General features: G+C 42.4%; 1 protein-coding gene across 1 annotated transcript; it reads right to left on the reverse strand.

Annotated features, from left to right (window-relative positions):
• Window positions 1-91: 91 nt before the first annotated feature.
• Window positions 92-11,893, reverse strand: LOC138955166 (carbonic anhydrase 2-like; the record flags this gene model as incomplete). The annotated part of the gene is made up of 5 exons (XM_070326829.1): window positions 11,888-11,893; window positions 5,584-5,650; window positions 3,942-4,115; window positions 1,421-1,569; window positions 92-184 (listed from the first exon to the last, which is right to left on the reverse strand). Coding segments are annotated over exons 1-5 (489 nt in total), but the record flags the coding sequence as incomplete, so codon positions are not given.
• Between the last annotated feature and the right edge of the window lie 11,637 nt (window positions 11,894-23,530).

Here is a 23,530-nt window from a genome sequence, read left to right on the forward strand (position 1 = left end):
GTGTGTGTGTGTGTATGTGTGTGTGTGTGTGTGTGTGTGTGTGGGTGTGGGTGTGTGGGTGTGTGTGTGTGTTCGTCAATGTGACTCTTACCTCAAAGAAGAAGCCAAGGACAGCTAATGCATCAGGGTTTGCTAGTGAGTCTCCTAGGTTGCCGTACTTCGTGTTGAAGCATACGATATGAAGCTGTAACATAAACCATAGTTTTTACATTTAGGTCAAGTTTTGACTAAATATTTTAACATCGACGGGGAATCTAGACGAGGGTCGTGGTGTATGTGTGTGTGTGTGTGTGTGTGTGTGTGTGACGTACCTTCATGGGATAAGCCAAACCGTTGTTCAGGACACTCGCTACAATGTAATTCATTCGTACCCACAATCACTAATTCGAAAGTGAAGTGCGCAATAACCATTTTAATGTCTAGCGCCTGGGCCAGGTTGAGTCATAATGTTTTGGCCTCGAACATGCCTTTTTAATTTTAAGCCAAGACGTCACAAACGATGACGTACTCTCCATGTGATAAGCCAAACGTAATGTAGACGTACCCACAATCATGAGCTCGAAATTCCGCCTTTATCATGCTAATATTTAGTTCCCGGGCTAGGTTGAGATAGAAGGCCTCGAGTATGCCTTTTTAAGCCAAGACGTCACAAACGATGACGTACTCTCCATGTGATAAGCCAAACCGTTGACAGTGTGTTCTGGACACTCGCAGTCACGTAATTTAGACGTACCCGCAATCATGAAATCTAACGTGCGCAATAACCCTTCTAATGTATAGCTCCTGAGGCAGGTTGAGTTAGAATGTTTTTGCCTCGAGCATGCCTTTTTAGGTCAGGACGTCACGAACGATGACGTAGGTACCTACATGGGATAAGCCAGGCCTTTGACAGCGTGTTCAGGGTACTCGCTGTACTGTGATTTTGACGTACCCACATTCATGAACTCGAAATTCCGCCTTTATCATGCTAATATTTAGTTCCCGGGCCAGGTTGAGTCATAATGTGTTGGCCTCGAGTATGCCTTTTTAAGCCAAGACGTCACAAACGATGACGTTTCTCCATGAGATAAGCCAAACAGTTGTTCAGGACACTCGCTTTATTGTAATTTTGACGTACCCACAATCATGAACTCGAAATTCCGCCTTAATCATGTTAATTTATAGCTCCTGAGCCAGGTTGAGTCAGAATGCTTTGGCCTCGACCATGCCTTTTTAAGCCAAGACGTCACGAACGATGACGTTCCTCCATCGGGTAAGTCAGACCGTTGACAGTGCGTTCAGGACACTCGCTGTAATGTAATTTAGACGTACCCACAACCATGAACTCGAGAATGCGCTAATGTATAGCTCCTCGACCAGGTTGAGGCAGAATGTTTTGGCCTCGAGCATGCCTTTTCAAGCGTCACGAACGATGACGTACCTCCATGGGGTAAGCCAGACCGTTGACGGTGTGTTCTGAGCCCTTCGTGCTGTCGCTGCCCCAGTGGAAATGGAACTGTGCCACCTGGTAGGTGCCCCCCAGGGATCCTCCCGACACCTGCATTGTTCCCGATCCGATGCTGACCTGAGCTGTTGGGTTCAAACAAAAGTGTTAGTTTTAGTACCGTGTTGTCCAGGGCGGAGATGCACGAGGAAGTTACCAACCAGGTGGGAGCCAGCCGCGGTCTTGGATTGGTTGAAATTGAGAATTGTGATTTCAACGAATCAGTCCCCGCGGTTTTTTCTCACCATCTTGGGTGGCACCCACTTTCGCTTCGTGCACCCCACCCCAGGGGCCAGATTCACAAGATAGCAGTGGTCACACCGACAGTCGGCCAACTGGCATCTTCTCCGTAAAACCCAATTTTGTTGGATTACCGTATTTCACTCGTTCAACTGCAGTCAACTGTGTTTCTGGCTTGTGAAACTGACCCCTAGGACCGGGAAGCACGAAGCGAAACTGGGTTGCCGGTTGTACGCAACCGCGGGGTTTCCGGGGTTTCCGGACCCCCCCCCCCCCCCCGCCCCCCCCCCCCAGCCTAAAAAAACAGCATAAGATTTTTTTTCAAAATATATAGTAAAAAAATAAAGAAACAAATTTGAAAATGAAGGACAAAATGATAGCTTAGATTGCACCAGATTGCTCCATTTTCCTTGTTTTTATCAACATTTTCCGAGGCCTTTGACTTTTAAATGACGGTTTTGGAAGGTAGTTGGGTAATTTGTTGTCTCAGGTTGCACCAGATCGGTAAATTTTCCTTGTTTTGATCCAAATTAGTCTTCTAAACTGAACTTTGAGAAGGTGTATTAGGGGGACGTTTCTTGGCTCAGATTGCACCAGATTGCTCAATTTTCCTTGTTTTTATCAACATTTTGTGGGGGGCATATGCCCCCAGACCCCCTAAGTACTCAAAAGAAAATTGGAAACCCCCCCTAAAAAAATGATGTGATCCACCCCTGTGGATGACAACCCAGTTTCGCGCCGTGCATCTCAGCCCCGACGACAAGTGTGTACGAGTGGATGCAAAGTGTCAGTGAAGAAACCAAGGGCAGAGTGAGGGGAGGGGGAGGGAGAAACAAAGAAGAACAAAAAGTATATCTGCATCAAATAATAACATCCAAGTCAAAAGAAAATATCCCTTGTATAACCATTGTGGTTTAATTACCTTGCATTATATTGATTCGAGCGAAACATTCAGCAATAAAAAACAAAATGAAGATTAAAGTCATGATCCCTTGTTCATTTCAATGCTTGTTGTTTGTTCTCTCAGGTGCCAGGAGACTGGTTCTGAATAACTTCCACTTACTCCTGTTAGGCCTAAAAAAAATTAAAAAAATAGGTGTGGTTACGGTAACCCGACCTACCCTATTTTTAGGGGCCGACCCTATAACTTTTTATTACATTTGTCAAAAAAAACCAAAAAAAAACCGAGTGCAGAAAACGCAATGAAAGCGAAAGCGCTCGAGTCGCACACTTATTTCCCTGTCAAGTAGGTTTAATTTGTACACATTAGAAAAAAAAGTTTAAAAAAAAAGTGATTGCCTACCTTCCTACCCTAATTTTTTGGGCTATGTTACCTTAACCACACCTATTTTTTTGTGTGCCTTATTTTCGTTTATATCTAACACGCTTTGATTCTCAGATCAGCATTTTAAACAAAGGAGAGTATTCAAGATGAATACGAGGCTTACTGTCCTACCGGCCTTTGTCATTTTTGCCTATTAGAACTAGACAGAAACATTTCGATAACCTTAGTGGGGAAAAAAAAGAGCTGGAAAATGGCCAGAAACCAAGCAAGACTCGCAGGAAGGATGAATATTTGGTCAAACATGGGTGTAACAAGTGATAAAATAGGATCATAGTGAACTAGCTTCTAATGTGTTACATGTCACTAAAACATATCATTTTAATCTACCAACATACAATAAGAGGAGATTTTTCCGATATCCCAGGTCAACTTATGTGCAGACCTGCTGGTGACTTAACCCCCTTTGTGTGTACACGCAAGCACAAGACCAAGTGCGCACGGAAAAGATCCCGTAATCCATGTCAGAGTTCGGTGGGTTATAGAAACACGAAAATACTCAGCATGCATCCCCCGAAATCGGCGTATGGCTGCCTGAATGGCGGGGTAAAAACGGTCATACACGTTAAAATCCACTCGTGCTAAAAACATGAGTGAACGTGGGAGTCTAAGCCCATGAACGAAGAAGGAGAAGAAGAAGAAGAAGAAGAAGAAGAAGAAGAAGAAGAAGAAGAAGACGAAGAAGAAGAAGAAGAAGAAGAAGAAGAAGAAGAAGAAGAAGAAGAAGAAGAAGAAGAAGAAGAAGAAGAAGAAGAAGAAGAAGAAGAAGAAGAAGAAGAAGAAGAAGAAGAAGAAGAAGAAGAAGAAGAAGAAGAAAGACAAGAGAAAGAGTATCCAAGTATGAGCTTTTAATCTTTTTTTTTAATGTACACCCACCAGCATGGCCATTATTCAACAGTGTCCAAGTAATCCCGTTGGTGTTGTCAAAGTTGGAGAAGGTGAAAGGTTGAAGGTCAGAGTCATAGGTGACCTGGGAGGCCTCAAGGTCAATGGGAGACTGACTCTGGCCGCTGCAATAGCTGGGGAAGTCCTTGGCCCACTGGTCCACGCCTGCGCACAGTTTGTAACAATGTCAGGCCATGAAGCCGGTAAATGGCTGCTTGAACGGTGACTGGTGTACGCAGGCAGGCAGTCAGACGCGTACACACGCCCGCTCGCAGGCAAACACACACACAAACACACACACACACACGCACACATACACACACACATACACACACGCACGCACGCACGCATTCAAGCACGCACGCACGCATGCACACAAACACGCACACAAACACACACACACACACACACACACACACACACACACACACACACACACACACACAAACCAACGAAACGTTAGAACTCTCCGAGACGCATTTGTAATTATCAGTGTTAGTGGTATTATGTCCATGTGGTAAATGCCCAAAGGGAAGCGGGGAATTTTGTCCATACCATCAAAACATTTCCAATCTTCATAGAAAACAGGGGCGGATCAGTTCATTTTATGGGGGGGGTTTCCAAAAGTATATTGTGAAGATATGGGTGTGAAGGCGCGAAGCGCCGAGCCGACGGCGCAAAGCGCCTAGCTTGCTAGGGGGGTCCGGGGGCATGCCCCCCCGGAAAATTTTGTAAAAAAGGATGCAAAATGGTGCAATCTGGTGCATTTTGAGGATGATCATTACCAGTTTCAGGCAGCAGATTTTGTCACTGATTTTAAAAAAAACATTTTGGCTGGGGGGGGGGGGGGGGGGGTTTCCGGAAACCCCTGAAACCCCCCCCTCGTCCGCCCCTGGAAAACAATCAGGATGTGGATTTTTCTAATTAGCAAGATCTATATAGATCAGCACTTTTCAGGACGTGTACGGGAACGTGTACGGGAACGTGTACGGGCAACGTCATCAAATCTAGTTTCTACGTCACGCGTTTGCCAAGATCTGTAGTCTTGGTGGGAGCAAAACAACGTATGGATTTGGAACATTGGAGAAAAAAATGAGTCACGGGTGACGCAATATCTACACGCACACGTACTGTAGGTCTTTGTTACACGTTCGACCATCTAGAACACTGACACTGTAATGTGTCTACGTGAACGTTATCCCACGTAAAAACCTGTCCAGCTCGAAGACGGTACCAGAGACTGTAGAGTAGCCTACACAGATGTGTACTCTACAGTCTCTGACGGTAGATCTACTTCAGCCGAATCGCAAACACGAGAAGAGTTTTCTAGCATATAACCACGGTATGTCCTAAATAGACACCAGTTCTGGGAACAGAAAAACCAAGTTAGCATAGCCATAGCATAGCATAGCATAGCACGAGAAGAGTCGTCACCACAGTGGCACATAGAAGACCTCGGTCATTCTGCCATAAGTCCAGGTGGCTGATTACACCTAAAACACGCACAGACCTGGGTAGCGCGACTCTGTTGCTGCTAGCTTTCCACTAGGGGGAAGCGACCCGAATTTCCCACCGATGGGACAATAAAGTTATGAAACTGAAAAGGAAAAAAAAATGAAGAAAATGTACTCACCGTGTTCGCCGGTGTAGGTCCATTCTGCGCCTGTAACATACAAACAAATCATCTGTGGTGAGAAGCGCTGTCAGAAAAAACAACAACGTTATTCAAGAGACAAAACAATTAAGTAAAGGAAAGAAGACGATGAAACATGAAGACGATTGTAACGCCAACGTCAGCGACGGAAAAGGAGAAGGAGGGGGAGAACAAAGATGATGATAGGAGAAGAGGACGAGGAGAAGGAAGAGAGGAGTGGGAGGTGGGGGTGGTGCCGGTAGAGGAGAGAATAAGAAATCTTGCTTTATTAGAAAAGAAACCGACTAAACAACCCGAGACGACTCTTGTTGGCTCTCAATTGTAACGTGAAATCTCTGACGTCAGAGTCGAAACAAATTTCGAGAATATTGGCGACACGTAAAACAATGTTTTTTCTTGTGCAAATCTCCCAGCCAGGAACTGAACACAGATTTCGAGAACAAAGTTTGTCTCGGTAACTTCGTACTATCAGCAGTACAAAATGACACGTTAGGTCACCGTCACGCTGCGCATATGTCGGTATCGAATACCATTAAGCAATTGACTTCACGCGCACATAAAATGTATAGGATGTAAAACAATCTAAACAACGAAGTGACTGTGGTGAGATAAACAAAGGTAAAAAAACAGAAATCCTTTGTTTTTACATTTAGTCCAGTTTTGACTAAATGTTTTAACATAGAGGGGGAATCGAGACGAGGGTTGTGGTGTATGTGTGTCTGTGTGTGTGTCTGTGCGTGTGTGTGTGTGTGGAGCGATTCAGAGTTAACTACTGGACCGATCTTTATGAAATTTTACATGAACGTTCCTGGGTATGATATCCCCAGAAGTGTTTTCTCATTTTTTGGATAAATGTCTTTGATGACGTCATATCCAGCTTTTTGTAAAAGTTGAGGCGGCACCCTCACACCCTCATTTTTCAATCAAATTGATTGAAATTTTGGCCAAGCAATCTTCGACGAAGGCCGGACTTTGGTATTGCATTGCAGATTGGAGGCTTACAAATTAATTAATGACTTTGGTCATTAAAAATCGGAACATTGTAATTAAAATTATTCTTTTATAAAACGATCCAAAACTATGTCCATCTTATTCTTCATCATTTTCGGATTCCAAAAACATATAAATATGTTATATTGGGAATAAAAACAAGCTCTGAAAATTAAAAATATAAAAATTATGATCAAAATTAAATTTCCGAAATGGATTTAGAAACAATTTCATCTTATTCCTTGTTGGTTCCTGATTCCAAAAACATATAGATGTGATATGTTTGGATTAAAAACACGCTCAGAAATTTAAAACGAAGATAGGTACAGAAAAGCGTGCTATGCAGCACAGCGAAACCACTACCGCGCTGAACAGGCTGAACAGTGTGTGTGCGCGTGTGTGTGTGTGTGTGTGTGTGTGTGTGTGTGTGTGTGTGTGTGTGTGTGTGTGTGTGTGTGTGTGTGTGTGTGTGTGTGTGTGTGTCTGTGCGTGTGTGTGTGTAGAGCGATTCAGACCAAACTACTGGACCGATCTTTATGAAATTTGACATTAGAGTTCCTGGGAATGATATCCCCGCACGTTTTTTTCTTTTTTTCGATAAATACTTTTGATGACGTCATATCCGGCTTTTTGTAAAAGTTGAGGCGGAACTGTCACACCCTCATTTTTCAATCAAATTGATTGAAATTTTTGTAAGGCAATCTTCGACAAAGGCCGGACTTTGGGATTGCATTTCAGCTTGGTGGCTTAAAAATTAATTAATGACTTTGGTCATTAAAAATCTGAAAATTGTAATAATTTGTTTTTTAAATAAAACGATCCAAATTTACGTTTATCTTATTTTACATCATTTCCTGATTCCAAAAACATATAAATATGTTATATTCGGATTAAAAACAAGCTCTGAAAATTAAAAATATAAACATTATGATCAAAATTAAATTTCCGAAATCGATTTAAAAACACTTTCATCTTATTCCTTGTCGGTTCCTGATTCCAAAAACATATAGATATGATATGTTTAGATTAAAAACACGCTCAGTAAGTTAAAACGAAGAGAGGTACAGAAAAGCGAGCTATGCAGCACAGCGAAACCACTACCGCGCTGAACAGGCTCGTCAGTTTCACTCCGTTATGCACAAGCGGCGGACTACGGTCATTGTAAAAAAATGCAGTGCGTTCAGTTTCATTCTGTGAGATCCACGACTTGTTTCTTTCTTTCGTTCCTTCTTTCTGTCTTCCTTTCTTTCTTCCTTCACACTCACTTTCTTTCTTTTTCTCTTTCTTCTTTCTGGAGTATCATATCAAACCCTTATTCCGTTATAAAAATGCCAAGTATCACACACACACATCTCCAAATTCTCTTTCCGTGCTGCCGGTCTCGAAAGAAAACACATAAAGCTCAATTCACACAAGAACACGCCGTCTTTTGTGACATTACAATGTTTAGTTTGGGTGCCTCGTGGGAGGTACTTCACGTTTAACATGCCCTCATGAAAATCCAGAAATTGTGCACTGTTTCGGGGCTTGAATGTATATGTCGTGCCGAATTCACGGAATTGCCAAATTCGCGGAATCGGCAACATTTTTGCCCATTTCGCGTTATCGGCAAAACGCTGCCCATTATGTGAAATCGGCAGCGTTTTGCCGAAAATGCGGAAAGGCTTCTAAAATTTGCCCATTTCGCAAAAGCGACAGCCAGTCTGTTACTTTTTGTGTCACTATAACATTGCATTAACATTGCTTTACCTCCCAACTATGTTTTGTATGGTCTATGTTGGTCTGTGTATATGTGAGTTATTCTCCAGGGGAAACCAGGGGAAACCATGTTACGATTTTGACATTTCTTTACTTAACTGAAACATTTTAATGGGCGGTTCTGGTGAGGTTATGCCCCTTCTTTCTTCCGGCTGGTAACTGGCGCCACCTCGCAGCAAGATCACACGAGAAAGAAAACAAGTCGCGTAAGGCGAAAATACAACATTTAGTCAAGTAGCTGTCGAACTCACAGAATGAAATTGAACGCAATGCAACGCAGCAAGACCGTATACTCGTAGCATCGTCAGTCCGCCGCTCATGGCAAAGGCAGTGAAATTGACAAGAAGAGCGGGGTAGTAGTTGCGCTGAGAAGGATAGCACGCTTTTCTGTACCTCTCTTCGTTTTAACTTTCTGAGCGTGTTTTCAATCCAATCATATCATATCTATATGTTTTTGGAATCAGGAACCGACAAGGAATAAGATGAAAGTGTTTTTAAATTGATTTCGAAAATTTAATTTTGATCATAATTTTTATATTTTTAATTTTCAGAGCTTGTTTTTAATCCAAATATAACATATGTATATGTTTTTGGAATCAGAAAATGATGGAAAATAAGATGAACGTAAATTTGGATCGTTTTATAATTTTTTTTATTTTTTTTACAATTTTTAGAGTTTTAATGACCAAAGGTCATTAATTAATTTCTAAGCCACCAAGCTGAAATGCAATACCGAAGTCCGGGCTTCGTCGGAGATTACTTGACCAAATTTGGTTGAAAAATGAGAGCGTGACAGTGCCGCCTCAACTTTCACGAAAAGCCGGATATGACGTCATCAAAGACATTTATCAAAAAAAGGAAAAAAACCGTCTGAGGATATCATACCCAGGAACTCTCATGTCAAATTTCATAAAGATCGGTCCAGTAGTTTAGTCTGAATCGCTCTACACACACACACACAGACAGACAGACAGACAGACACACACACATACACCACGACCCTCGTCTCGATTCCCCCCTCTATGTTAAAACATTTAGTCAAAACTTGACTAAATGTAAAAAAAAAAAGTGCATTGGTCCCAAATAGCATGTCGCTTTGGTAACAGTTCGTGTGTAAGTAAAAAGACAATGGTAACAGGCGTAACCTCGCGGCAAGATCACAGGAGTGGTCTCGCGTTATCACCCCAGAAGCGCTCATTATACACATTGATTTCAATAATAAATACTGGTTCGATATTTATCCTTGGCCTGCAGGAAAAGAATTAGAAATACTTACACATTTTGTTTGTCTACGTTCAGTAAAATACAAGGGTTTCAAAGTACGTCAACTTCGTAGCATGGACACCAACAGTTGTGACATGGATTTGAACACTAACAATTGAGAAGAATTTTTTTTAAATAAATACTATGTTTTTTGTTGCATATCTGTATCATTATCTAACTGGAGTATTACTGAAAAAAAAGAGAATAGATTCTAGTTGCCCTTTTATATAAGTTAAAACCATTCAAAGTACTGAAAATGCATGTCACAAAAAATGGTACCCTGCAGGTCTGGAGAATAACCCATATATGCACATAAACAATAGAGGTAATAAGGGACAGCAGCAAAGATTCCAAGGTACGGCAATCTGCTTTCAACAGACGTTGTAAGAAGAAAGAGAGATTGACATTGAAAAACAGTAGAGATAAAACTTCGATTACGGTTTAACATTCTCAACAACTATCTTTTGAAAGAATCTGAGAAAACAACAGGACAGTCATTTGAAAGCAGATAACCTTTCTTTGGGACGCACCCAGTCGATCGTTTACACGAGGAGTTACCTCAAATCAAAGCAAACACAGGTAAACAAGAGAATAAAAACGTCACAACAGTTCCACGATAGCTCCTGCACTTTCAACGGCACTCTCACTACCACAAATCCCTTAACAAAATGCCGTTCAAATGTTTACATTACCACATAAACTCTTACATCAAAGAGAGGGAATTCACTAATGTCATCACTGATTTCTTACACCTGTATAAGTCATAAAGAAGATGTGATTTATGTTATACCAGTTCAGAGTTATTTAAGCTGGACCGTAAAGAGAAGTAACAAATGCCTGACGAAAGCCAACGCTCTCACTCTTCGGGAGGGCTTGGAAAGAGGACGTTGGGGCGGGGGCAGGACAAATAAGTTCTGGGAGCCTTTTATGAGAGAGAGAGAGAGACACAGAGAGAGAGAGAGAGAGAGAGAGAGAGGGAGAGAGAGATATAGTGGGAGAGAGTGAGGGAGACAGAGAGAGCAAGAGAGACAGGAAAAAAGAGAGAGAAAGAAAGAGAGAAAGAGAGAGAGAGACAGGGAAAGAGAGAGACAGAGAGAGAGAGAGAGAGAGAGAGAGAGAGAGAGAGAGAGAGAGAGAGAGAGATGGGGGGTCAAATCTGAGAATCGTCGTTTTTTTCTTGAGTTGTTGGCGTATTCCTCTTCTTCCACATCTCTTATCCTCCTTTTAAGCCATACCCCCTTCCCCCTCCAACCCCAGTATTGACAGCCCCATACTACCCTCGCCACCACCCCTTACAACAGCACCCCAGCCACACACACACACACACACACACACACACACACACACACACACACACACACACACACACACACACACACAAGAAAAAAGGTGATACTGAACTTATCAGAGCAGAAGAAGTAAAGCCTCTATCTATCCAAATACCTCTGCTATCCCAACCGCCTCTCTACCCCCGCCCCTCACCCTCCACCACCTCCACCACCACCAACCCCACCCACTCCGCTGTGCTCCCTTTACAACATTTTTTGCGGGGGGGGGGGGGGGGGGGGGGTATTGATTTACTGGCAAGATCCAAAAAGAGACAGAAGGGAGGACTATGCCGATCAGTCCCCGTGACCTAGTTCCAGACTATCGGCTCACTCTGCAACTACTAGTTTCTACAGAACAAGATGATGCCAGATACTGAAAGACTGGAGATGCTTACAGAAATACTGGAGGTCCCTCGAAATAAGGTTAACTTCATTTCAATGGGTTAACTTCATTTCAATGATATGGTTTCAGACAGCGGGGCTGAGGCGCACGGCAAAGTTACCAACCGGGTGGGAGCCAGCCGCGGTGTTGGATTGGTTGAAATTGAGATTTGTAGTGATTTCAACGAATCAGACTCCGCGGTTTCTTCTCATCTGTTTGGGTTTTACACACTTTCGCTTCGTGCATCTCAGCCCTTGTACACACACCTACACGTTTCAACAGTAGAAGAAGATGTTGCTACAATCGAAAAGACTTTGAGGTTTCGTGAAAGTAGGTTAATTTCATTTCAATGGGTTCATTTTATTTCAGTGATATAGTTTCAGACAGCTGGTACACACACCTACAAGTTTCAACAGAAGAAGAAGATGTTGCTACAATCCAAAAGGCTTTGAGGTTTCGCGAAAGAAGGTTAATTTCATTTCGGTGCCGCAGTCTGGGACATGTACACCACGTAGTGAGAGACAGACATAACGACAATTCTGTCACTCACTCACTCACTCACCCGCATTATTGTCTGTGACCGGCGAGCTCGCGTGAGAAAACGTAATTACTGGTCATGACAAGACTGGAGAAAATTGTCGAGAAAACGGAGAGACGGAGATTGACATGACGGAGAGAAAAGGAGAAGAAAATTGTTGACAAGGACTTAGCAAAGACAGAAAGGAAAAGGGTTTTATTTCTGCTTTACCAGGAATCTTTAATTTAAGCACATGCTCGAGTCTGTACGGGTCCTAACATCACATGAGCACACTTGTCAAGATATTGCATTTTCTCTATAAAAAAAAGAAAAAAAGTTAAAGCCAAAGAAAACGGTAAAGGTGTTCTTAAAAAGAACAATTAATGAACTCTTCTCTTCTTCCTTTTCCGGGGAAAAAAGCACATTGGGCTTTTCAACAAAGACTATTTTGAATGCATCTTCGCATTACTTAAAAAAAAAGTCAACAGAATGTCTGTAGTCTGCATGCAATAATTGGCGTTTTGTAATTCAAGTGACTACACGCAGGTACATACATACAGACAGTTCTTCGTCAGGACAGAGCACTGCTGAGATCCATGCAAATGACGACGACGACGCCAACGATAACAAAGACAATGACGACGACAAAGTAGCAGAAGAGAGAGAGAGAGAGAGAGAGAGAGAGAGAGAGAGAGAGAGAGAGAGAGAGAGAGAGAGAGAGAGAGAGATAGAGAGAGATATAGAGAGAGAGTGAGAGAGAGAGCGAGAGAGAGAGAGAGAGAGAGAGAGAGAGAGAGAGAGAGAGAGACAGGCAGACAGAGAGAGGGACAGGCAGACAGAGAGACACACACACAGAGAAAGAGAGAGATAGAAAGGGTGGAGAGAGACAAGACAAGACAAGACAAGACAAAATCTTTATTATCGAGGGTAATAGATAAGCAAGAATATTGCTTTTTTACATCCAGCCCTCGCCCTAATATAGGGTCAACAAGAACAGAAAACAATATAATCAAATAACTATCACATCAAACTTATAATACATTATATATATATATATACAGATATAAATTTAAAAAAAAAAAAAATTGTCATGCTGCATTTTAAGTACAATTTCCAATAATAAATATGTCAATTTTTAACATATCTTAATTTAGATCTGCATATTATTATAATTTAGTTTAACATGCACATACATTTTAAATGAATTGTTGAACCATTCAGCACATGTTTAGTTGCATTATGTGCGACATATAATTTTTTTTGAAGCTGTCTGTGTTTGTTTTATGCTTAAGAAAAAAAGAGAGAGAGAGAGAGAAAGAGAAAGAGTGGAGAGAGAGAGATATAAAGAAAGAGAGAGAGAGAGTTAGAGAGAGAGAGGGAGAAAGAGAGAGAGAGAGAGAGGGGGGGGGGGGGGCGACGGACAGACAGAAAAACAGAACAAACAATCAGACAGACAAACAGACAGAAAGAAAGACTGAGCTCTTTCCTCATACAGTTTTTGCATTAATTTTTGGTGCACAAAGCCATTTCTCTTCGCCCCACCCCCACCCACAGCCCTCCCCGCACCCCCCCCCCCCCTTCCGCCTATTTCCGCCTCGTATTAAATCCCGCCTCTGTCCTTAACCCTCAGCACAGGTTATCAATGCGTGTAAGCAAAATGGCGACTTCAGAGTCTATCTTTGATAACACCATTAACAGAAATGGAGCCAGCCGAATATTAAATCCTTTCCCGTCTTCAGATTCGCAATCTTTTATTTACACCCACTGTTCCCTGCCAGATAGCTTTAATGTCGATTTACGGCTGCAACCTTCTCATAAATGGCAGTGATTTCAAGAAAATAAAAATGCATCGGCATTCTTCAAGGTGCGGTCCTTCTCCTTAAAACGGCTCGGCTCATCATCTCAGATACGGTCATGCTTTTACATTTATTTTATTTTTATTTTATGCAATTTATATCGCGCACATATCTCAACCACGAATTCAAGGCGCAGGGATTTATTTATGCCGTGTGAGATGGATTTTTTTTACACAATATATCACGCATTCACATCGGTCAGCAAACCTCAAGCCTATTAGGGTGAGCATTCACCTTTCACGGCCTATTATTCCAAGTCTCACGGGTATTTGGTGGACATTTTTATCTATGCCTATACAATTTTGCCAGGAAAGACCCTTTTGTCAATCGTGGGATCTTTAACGTGCACACCCCAATGTAGTGTACACGAAGGGACCTCGGTTATTCGTCTCATCCGAAAGACTAGCACTTGAACCCACCACCTAGGTTAGGAAAGGGGGGAGAAAATTGCTAACGCCCTGACCCAGGGTCGAACTCGCAACCTCTCGCTTCCGAGGCAAGTGCGTTTTCCACTCGGCCACCCAGTCGTTACCACTCGGCCACCCAGTCGTTACCACTCGGCCACCCAGTCGTTACCACTCGGCCACCCAGTCGTTACCACTCGGCCACCCAGTCGTTACCACCCAGAATAAGACCATCCCTCCACTTTGACACATACCAAATACCAACATTCTGACTGGACACTGTGCAGAGTGGGAATTTTTGATAGAATTAATTTCCCAGATTGACACAAAAGTGGCTTCATAAACAACATTCACACACAGCTTGCACAGAAAGCATCGAAAAGAAAGAGAGAATGCTTCATGTCCTACAGGCTAAATGTTTCGCCTCTTAAGGACCAGATATGGGTTATATGATAATTCGAGTTTGTACGCCCTCACGGCTTTTGATGAGATACACAAATGGATCCGGATGCCTGTTTAGGGGGTATCAGCCATCTGCACTTATGGCAGAATGACCGAGGTCTTTTACGTGTCACTGTGGTGACACGGGGGTGGGACATGGCTTCCGTCTCTGGGCCTGCACATAAAGTTGACCCGTGTCCGTCCCGGCCCGAATTCGAACCTGCGACCTTCCGATCACAAGTCCAGTGCTATACCAACTGAGCTACCGGGCCCCCGAAAGCATCGATCGAGGCAGTTGATTCTAAGTAAGGGTCACAGTGGCGGGATGGCCTTATCCCTTGGGACAGTCTGGTCAGGCCAGAGATGGTGAGCCGAATTGTTTTACCGGAAAGGCAGCTCCTTTAAGGTTGCAATGATATATCACCGTGAGCAAAAATGTGGCGCAAACACTTACGTCAATTGGGGAAAAGTGTGTGATAACACATCGCTTTTAGGAATATTCATGTCACTCTTTATGGAGTTGTTATCGTGAACAAATGTGTCAAAAGTCCAAGCTTTCCCGTCACCGAAGAAAAAGTGTGTACTGATGCAGAGTTATAAAAGAATAGCCTAAAATATATCATCAATATTATCATACCTAATATTAATGCAATCGCTGAGCTAAATCTATATTTTTTCTTCATGACTCACGGACTTTGGAAGATGGGTGCAATAAATGTAGAGACCACATGTTGTGATAAAATTCCGGGATTATTCAAGGAATTCATGCCAGAGTGATCACAGAGCAACTTGAAATACTTGAAAAAGCCATAATGACTGCACTTTGTGAACTATACTTTGGATTTTCTTTATGACTGGCAGACTTCAGTAAAAGGGGGCAAGAACTGGTTTTTTCAGCACAGAGCGCGGTGGTGTCAACTGATCATCTCTCATTCAAGACCCCCCCAAAAAAAAAAAAAAAAAAAAAAAAGTTTGGAAACTATTATAAGGCCTAAAAAAACAATAGGTGTGGTTACGGTAACCCGACCTACCCTATTTTTAGGGGCCGATCCTATAACTTTTTATTACATTTGTCAAAAAAAACAACAACAAAAAAACAACCCGAGTGCAAAAAACGCAATGAAAGCGAAAGCGCCCGAGTCGCACACCTATAAATTTCCCTGTCAAGTAGGTTTAATTTGTACACATTAGAAAAAAAAGTTAAAAAAAAAAAGTGATTGCCTACCTACCTACCCTATTTTTTTTGGCTATGTTACCGTAACCACACCTTTTTTTCTTTTTTTGCCTAATGATAACATTTTTTACAACTAAAAAAAGCAAACCCAAAAAACAAAGAAGCAAAATCCAAGTTATCGAAGACAGCCTTCATTATAAAACCTGAGCTTGCGAGAGGCGAGAGAGAGAGAGAGAGAGAGAGAGAGAGAGAGAGAGAGAGAGAGAGAGAGAGAGAGAGAGAGAGAGAGAGAGAGAGAGAGAGAGAGAGAGAGAGACAGAGAGAGAGAGAGAGCACCCATTGCACACCGGTTAGACCGTACATAAGGTAACGTTAAATTATGCTTGTGCAACATATGTGGGAGTATCGAGAGAGAGAGAGAGAGAGAAGAGAGAGAGAGAGAGAGAGAGAGAGAGAGAGAGAGAGAGAAAGAGAGAAAGAGAGAGAGAGGGGGACAGACAGACAGACAGACAGACAGACAGACAGACAGACAGACAGACAAATACAAGAGAGACGGACAGCGAGAGACAACGAGAAAAGAGCGAAAGGGACAGCGCGAGAGACAACGAGAAAAAGAGAAATATATGTAGAAAGAAACAGCCAGACAGACAGACAAACAGAGACAGGGACAGAGAAACAGAGATTCTTCCACTCGTGCATAATATGCATGGCAATCTGAGACTGTCAATTTCTGTCCCGTATTCTGGTGCTGTCATCACAGGCAGTTGTGTGCATTACGTTTTGCGATTGTCACAGGCAAAACCATTTGTCGTTGTCCTTTCCGTCACAATCCGTAACGTAAAGGCCGAAATGCAACACGCTTACACACACACGCGCACGCACGCACGCACGCACGCACGCACGCAACGCAAACATGCACGCATGCACACACACATGCAATATACCACAAATTAACACCCTGACTGTTTGCTGTGGTGAGTTGGATTTTTTTTTCTTTCTCGGTGGATGGTCGGTGTGTGTGTGTGTGTGTATGTGCGTGTGTGTGTGCGCTAGTACGCGTGTATGTGTGTGTATGTGTGTGTGTGTGTGTGTATATGTATAGGTTACAACACGAGTGGTTTTTTATATGGCTTGTATTTCAGTCAAGACCCAGCGGATGTATATCATCGGGAGACACGAGCCTCTGGCGAGGTCATGGGATATCTATATATATATACGACTAGTGTCTGTCTGTGTGTCTGTCTGTCTGTGCGCGATGCGCGGCCAAGGTTCTCGATGGATCTGTTTCAAATTTGGTGATCATATTCAGGTACACCCTGGACACAACCTGGTCGATGAGATATTTCAACACGTGCTCTCAGCGCGCAGCGCGGAACCGATTTTGGTTCCACCTCAGCTATTTTGGTTCCACCTCAGCTTACCCGGGCCCCCATACCGACACACCATAGCCGCTACACCACATCACAACGCCAAAGTTCTCGGTGGTTCTTTTTCAAATTTGGACACCGTATTCAGCTATACCCCGGACACAATATCATCGATGAGATATTTCAACACGTGCTCTCAGCGCGCAGCGCTAAACTCATGTTCGTTTTTGTGTTCATTTCACCATTATAAGTAACTCTTCCTTATCTTCTCCAGTGTTTGGCGTTTATCTCCCTTCCTTCGTGTGGCTTTCCCGTTCAGTTGTAAGTTACTATTTATTTTTAGAATGTCACTGCGCTGTCCAGAACGCTTCCCTTGCACCCGTAAGTTGTTCTTACTGTCAAAGTGAAAAGGTCGAATCAATTTATAGCCACGCGAAAAATACACTCTCACCTATCTCTATATATTTATAGATACAAATATGCATATATATATACGGCTTCTCTGTGTGTGTGTGTGTTTGTGTGTGTGTGTAGGCAAAAACCTATGTATTATAGAGTTCTGTTTGTGATGGGGTCTAGCGGCTTTTGTCTGTCTGTATGTTCTGGCATGTGAGAAGCCACAGCAGATAATATAGGGCTAAGAAATAAGCTCTAAAATTCTCAATCCCGTTTGACAGGACTTCGCCTTTCAAAGGTGATTGTGGTGAACCGCCACGCTGTCTGTCTCCGCGCCGTTCACCCCAAATTCCCGTTTCTGAGAGTGACTATTTTTAGAATGTCACTGCGCTGTCCAGAACGCTTCCCTTGCACCCGTAAGTTGTTCTTACTGTCAAAGTGAAAAGGTCGAATCAATTTATAGCCACGCGAAAAATACACTCTCACCTATCTCTATATATTTATAGATACAGATATGCATATATATATACGGCTTCTCTGTGTGTGTGTGTGTTTGTGTGTGTGTGTAGGCAAAAACCTATGTATTATAGAGTTCTGTTTGTGATGGGGTCTAGCGGCTTTTGTCTGTCTGTATGTTCTGGCATGTGAGAAGCCACAGCAGATAATATAGGGCTAAGAAATAAGCTCTAAAATTCTCAATCCCGTTTGACAGGACTTCGCCTGCAGAGGTGATTGTGATGAACCGCCACGCTGTCTGTCTCTGTCTCGCGATTCACCCCGGCGAAGCCGGGTATTCCTCTAGTATATATATATATATCCCATGACCTCCCTTCTTTGTCTCTGTTACTTCAGTATGGGTATATATGTTGTATTTTTATAGCTCAATAAATACATCATGGACTCCAACAAATATATGATAGTGCAGATTCCGATTTGGGCAAAGGACTACTTTCCTCCCGACCTTTGACCTCGCGCCGAACAATGTGACACATTTGTATGAAGTTCTAAAATCGTATTGCACGGCTCAGAAAACCATATCAGTTGCACGCAAAAATGAATCTCAGAACTGATCTGATGTATGAGATGCAATAAGCAAAAGTTTCTTTCATTATGAAAGCAATGCAGGTCGAAAAAAACGAACATTCAACTTACAAGATAACCAGATGCTAGCGAACCAAAACAAAAACACGAGTACCCTCCCCTTGCATCGTTAGCAGACGACTTTTGAGAATCTGTCGGTAGTGTGTTTTGGTGTGCGCCTTCAGCTATCAAACATCGGCTGTTTCACGTGTTTTGCGAGCAAGTCTACTCTTTTGCCTGGCTCTGCAGTAAGTCCACATATTTTTCCGTAATCCAGTCATATTCCTTCAAAATGCAATCAATCGGCGGTGACAGACGTGTCGGTCGCGTTTTCTTCACACCCATACCAGTGTAAGTTCATCCATGCAAACACACTCGCAAAACAGTTTATCACGTAGATACATTTCAAATAGGGAGCAAATGGTTAAATCTAAACCTACATATTTGTTCCCTAAAATTTGCTTCTCTGTCAATAAGCCTAATTACACACGTTCGAGAAAAACAACGTGGAATCGATTCTGAATCGAGTAAGCCAAATGGGTCCCAAACCCGTTTCGCCCGTTCTGCCGACCTGAAACGCAAAACAAAAGAATTGTGCGCTTCAACTAAATTAATTTCTATTCGACTTCATTACTTTCTTGCAACTTATGAACCTTTACTTAAAGCTTTTAAATGGTCTGAAAGTAGTGTTACCGCGTACTTATCGATGCACTCATTCGTTTTATTTTTTCAGCGACGGTCACTTAGTTTAAGGTTGCAAAAGGGCTAAGTCTCGCTGGCAACAGTTTTACCCTGCACAGATCGCAACAGTGCCGCTAGTAGTCTACACTTTGTGTTTGATGGTAGAATGGGATATACAGATTACAACACTCGTGGTTTTTTATATGGCTTGTATTTCAGTCAAGACCCAGCGGGAATATCATTCGAGAGCCACTCGCCAGAGGCTCGTGTCTCCCGATGATATTCATCCGCTGGGTCTTGACTGAAATACAAGCCATATAAAAAACCACTCGTGTTGTAACCTATACATATGTATAGGTTACAACACGAGTGGTTTTTTATATGGCTTGTATTTCAGTCAAGACCCAGCGGATGAATATCATCGGGAGACACGAGCCTTTGGCGAGTGGCTCTCGATTGATATTCCCGCTGGGTCTTGACTGAAATACAAGCCATATAAAAAACCACGAGTGTTGTAATCTGTATATCCCATTCTACCATCAAACACAAAGTGTAGACTACTAGCGGCACTGTTGCGATCTGTGGAGTGTGAAACAGTGTTTTCAGCGAGACTTGGCCTTTTTGCAACCTTAAACTAAGTGACCGTCGCTGAAAAAATAAAACGAATGAGTGCATCTATAAGTACGCGGTAACACTACTTTCAGACCGTTTAAAAGCTTTAAGTAAAGGTTCATAAGTTGCAAGAAAGTAATGAAGTCGTATAGAAATCCATTTAGTTGAAGCGCACAATTCTTTTGCGTTTCAGGTCGGCGGAACGGGGAAACCGGTTTGGCCCCCATTTGGCTTACTCGACTCGATTCAGAATCGATTCCACGTTGTTTTTTTCGAACGCATTATTATACAATTAGTCTTATTGACAGAGAAGCAAATTTTAGGGAACACATATGTAGATTTAACCATTTGCTCCCTATTTGAAATGTATCTACATGTTTTGCGAGTGTGTTTGCATGAACCTAAACTGGTATGGGTGCGAGGAAAACAGGACCCAAGTCTGTCACCGCCGCTTGATTGCATTTTGAAAGAATATGACTGGATTACGGAAAAATACACACATGTTAAGTTCTTAGATACCTTCATCGCCAATGTGGACTTACTGCAGAGCCAGGCAAAAGAGTAGACTTGCTCGCAAAACACGTGAAACAGCTGATGATAGCGAAGCCCAACCGTGCCAGGTAAGGACGGTCTGACAGATTCTCAAAAGTCGTCTGCTAACGAAGCAAGGGGAGGGTACTCGTGTCTTTGTTTTGGTTCGCTAGCATCTGGTTATCTTGTAAGTTGAATGTTCGTTTTTTCCCACCTGCATTGCTTTCATAATGAAAGAAACGTTTGCTTATTGCATCTCATACATCAGATCAGTTCTGAGATTCATTTTTGCGTGCAACTGATATGGTTTTCTGAGCCGTGCAATACGATTTTGGAACTTCATACAAATGTGTCACATTGTTCGGCGCGAGGTCAAAGGTCGGGAGCAAAGTAGTTCTTCGCCCAAATCGGAATCTGCACTATCATATATTTTTTTGAGTCCATGATGTATTTATTGAGCTATAAAAATACAACATATATACCCATACTGAAGTAACAGAGACAAAGAAGGGAGGTCATGGGATATATATATATATATCCACGCACGAACGCACGCACGCACGTACACACGAAAACATCAGGTGAACAAAGTTTATCCTCTTTCAGTTTTCAACTCGGTTTCAAAATCTCTACACCACAGACCTCAATTTAACATTTCGATGACTAAATGGACATTGATCAACGATAACTCATACCACATCGTGTCTTCACAGCAAAGAGAAACGCACATAATCTTACATACAAACAATGTATATTCGCAGAAGCTGACCTTGTGAAGCGGCCGCCTAAGAAGAAGACAGACCGGCAGCAGACCCAGGACAATCAGGACAATCAGTAGCACGACAGTTACAAAGGAGAGCCACGCCACAAAGATGTCTGCATCTGATAAGAATGAACACAATCACCATTATATGCCTGGGCTGAGGAGCTGAATCGTGTTCTCTTTCCCGCATCTCTTTCTCTCTCTCTCTCCCTCTCACTCTCTCTCTCTCTCTATCTATCTCTCACTCTTTCTCTCTCTCTCTCTCTCTCTCTCTCTCTCTCTCTCTCTCTCTCTCTCTCTCTCTCTCTCTCTCTATCTTTCTCTCTCTCACTCTCTCTATGTGCAGTGTGCGTGCGTGTGTGTGTGTGTGTGTGTGTGTGTGTGTGTGTGTGTGTGTGTTAGTGTGTGTGTTAGTGTGTGTGTGTGTGTTAGTGTGTGTGTTAGTGTGTGTGTGTGTGTGTGTGTGAGTGTGTTAGTATGTGTGTTAGTGTGTGTGTGTGTGTGTGTGTGTGTGTGTGTGTGTGTGTGTGTATGTGTGTATATGTGTGTGGGTGCGTGTTCAAACAAGTAGGTCATGTGTAGGTGCGTGTTCAAACAAGTAGATGATGTGTGAACATAGTTCTCAACGTTAAACAAGTGCGATGTTTACAAGGAAAATATGTTAGAATTACCTTTCTCGATGGACGGACTGGATGTAGCATTCCTTGTTGTTGTTTCCGGAGACGAGAGCCTGGCTTCTAAAACAGAGACATTTGTTTTATCATTATACTTTGACCATTTACCGGCAATGCTGCCAAACAGACACATCAACGTAAGCACGCACACAGACAGATAAACAGAGAACCAGAGATGGTCAGAGTGATAGCAGCGTTAAGAGTTTTAATGTATGTCATGGTCAGTGGCTGGACATTAAATGACACTTGTTTTGTAGCATCATGTCTCTTTCTTATACACAGTCTGCTATTATAGATAATCCAGCGAAATAAACTATGCCCGGCTTAAATATAAAGAAACACACACAAAAGCCTAACACATGTTATCAAAGTTAGGCACGGAATTAACTCTGCTATGCAATCTGCAGATATACCTGTGACAGTTAATTCACATTCGGTTGAGTGTATGCTTGACGAGACGATGTAGCAGATGTACGTCCCCGCCTTGTTGTTGTCAACATTAGGAATTTGAAGTGTCAGATGATCACTGATGACACCGTCAAAACTAAAACCTTCGGTTGCGTCGCATTCATACGGTAGCTTGCTGTCTTTCCATCTACAAGCCAGAGTATGAAGCCCTGAAACAAATCAAACAAAACATGAAAGTGATTCACATACACATCGTGCCTTGCCATGCACTAGTCAACACATGACACATGAGTTAAAAGCAGTTTTCGCCTTTAGCATTCGTTTTTTCAAAGTGTTAAGGTGTTACGAGTGTGTTCAAGTTGCGGTTCTTGCTAATGTTTTTACTCACTGAGTTACTTGCCTTGATTGCGACGGCGTATGCACACGGTCTAGTGTGCATTCGACAGGGGGTGCCCAATATGTACTGCTAGAACTAAGCTACTTCTTGATTTCAGTAAATAGTTTCATTACATGTCAACTAGTTTGTTTTTAAATGATTTTTTAGAGATCGCCAAATGGTATTGTGTGAATAACATCATTCGTTCGATTGTACGCACGGCGCCGTGCTTATAGTAGCTCTCAGTCCATTCCTTCTTTCCGGTATGGAAACAGACGTGTTTCTGGCGAAAGAATCGGCGTTTTCAACTCGCCATATCTTCATATTCATTCGGACTAGAACACCGAAATATGACTTTCTTGTAAATATTATCCCTACGCCTCTGGTAGTCATTTTGTTACGCGAAGCGGCCTTTGGCAGGTACGACAGTTTTAGTCACCCAAGTAAATAGATCTAAAACGCACGTGTGTTACGCGTGATTGTTCTGAAAAGTGACTATTACATGATTGTTCTGAAAGTCTACTATTTATTTCATCGTAATCATGTAAGACGTTTGTTATGCGTGATTGTTCTGAAAGCTTACTAATTTACATGATTGTTCTGAAACTCTACTAAAGGTAAACTTGCTTCACCCGTGAAATGTAGTCAGATATGGAACAATATGTATACCCCTGCCCAACGAAGTGTGTTTGAGTTGATCCGTCTTCTGTGTGCGCGACAGCTTCAGATGTGTGTTTGAGTTGATCCGTCTCTCCACTCCCTTTTTTTAGGTGTAGGGGGTGGGGGAGGTTTGTTCATATCAACTGACACTTTATCAAACCATTTGAATAATTCATATACAAAATTCTGGTGGTTGCTGTGTAATAAAAAAACAAGTGTCACTGAAGACAGAGATGTGCTAATAAATGTAGCTTTCATGTGTGTG

The sequence above is a fragment of the Littorina saxatilis genome, unplaced genomic scaffold (assembly GCF_037325665.1).
Source record: "Littorina saxatilis isolate snail1 unplaced genomic scaffold, US_GU_Lsax_2.0 scaffold_1617, whole genome shotgun sequence".
Lineage (NCBI taxonomy): Eukaryota > Metazoa > Mollusca > Gastropoda > Littorinimorpha > Littorinidae > Littorina > Littorina saxatilis.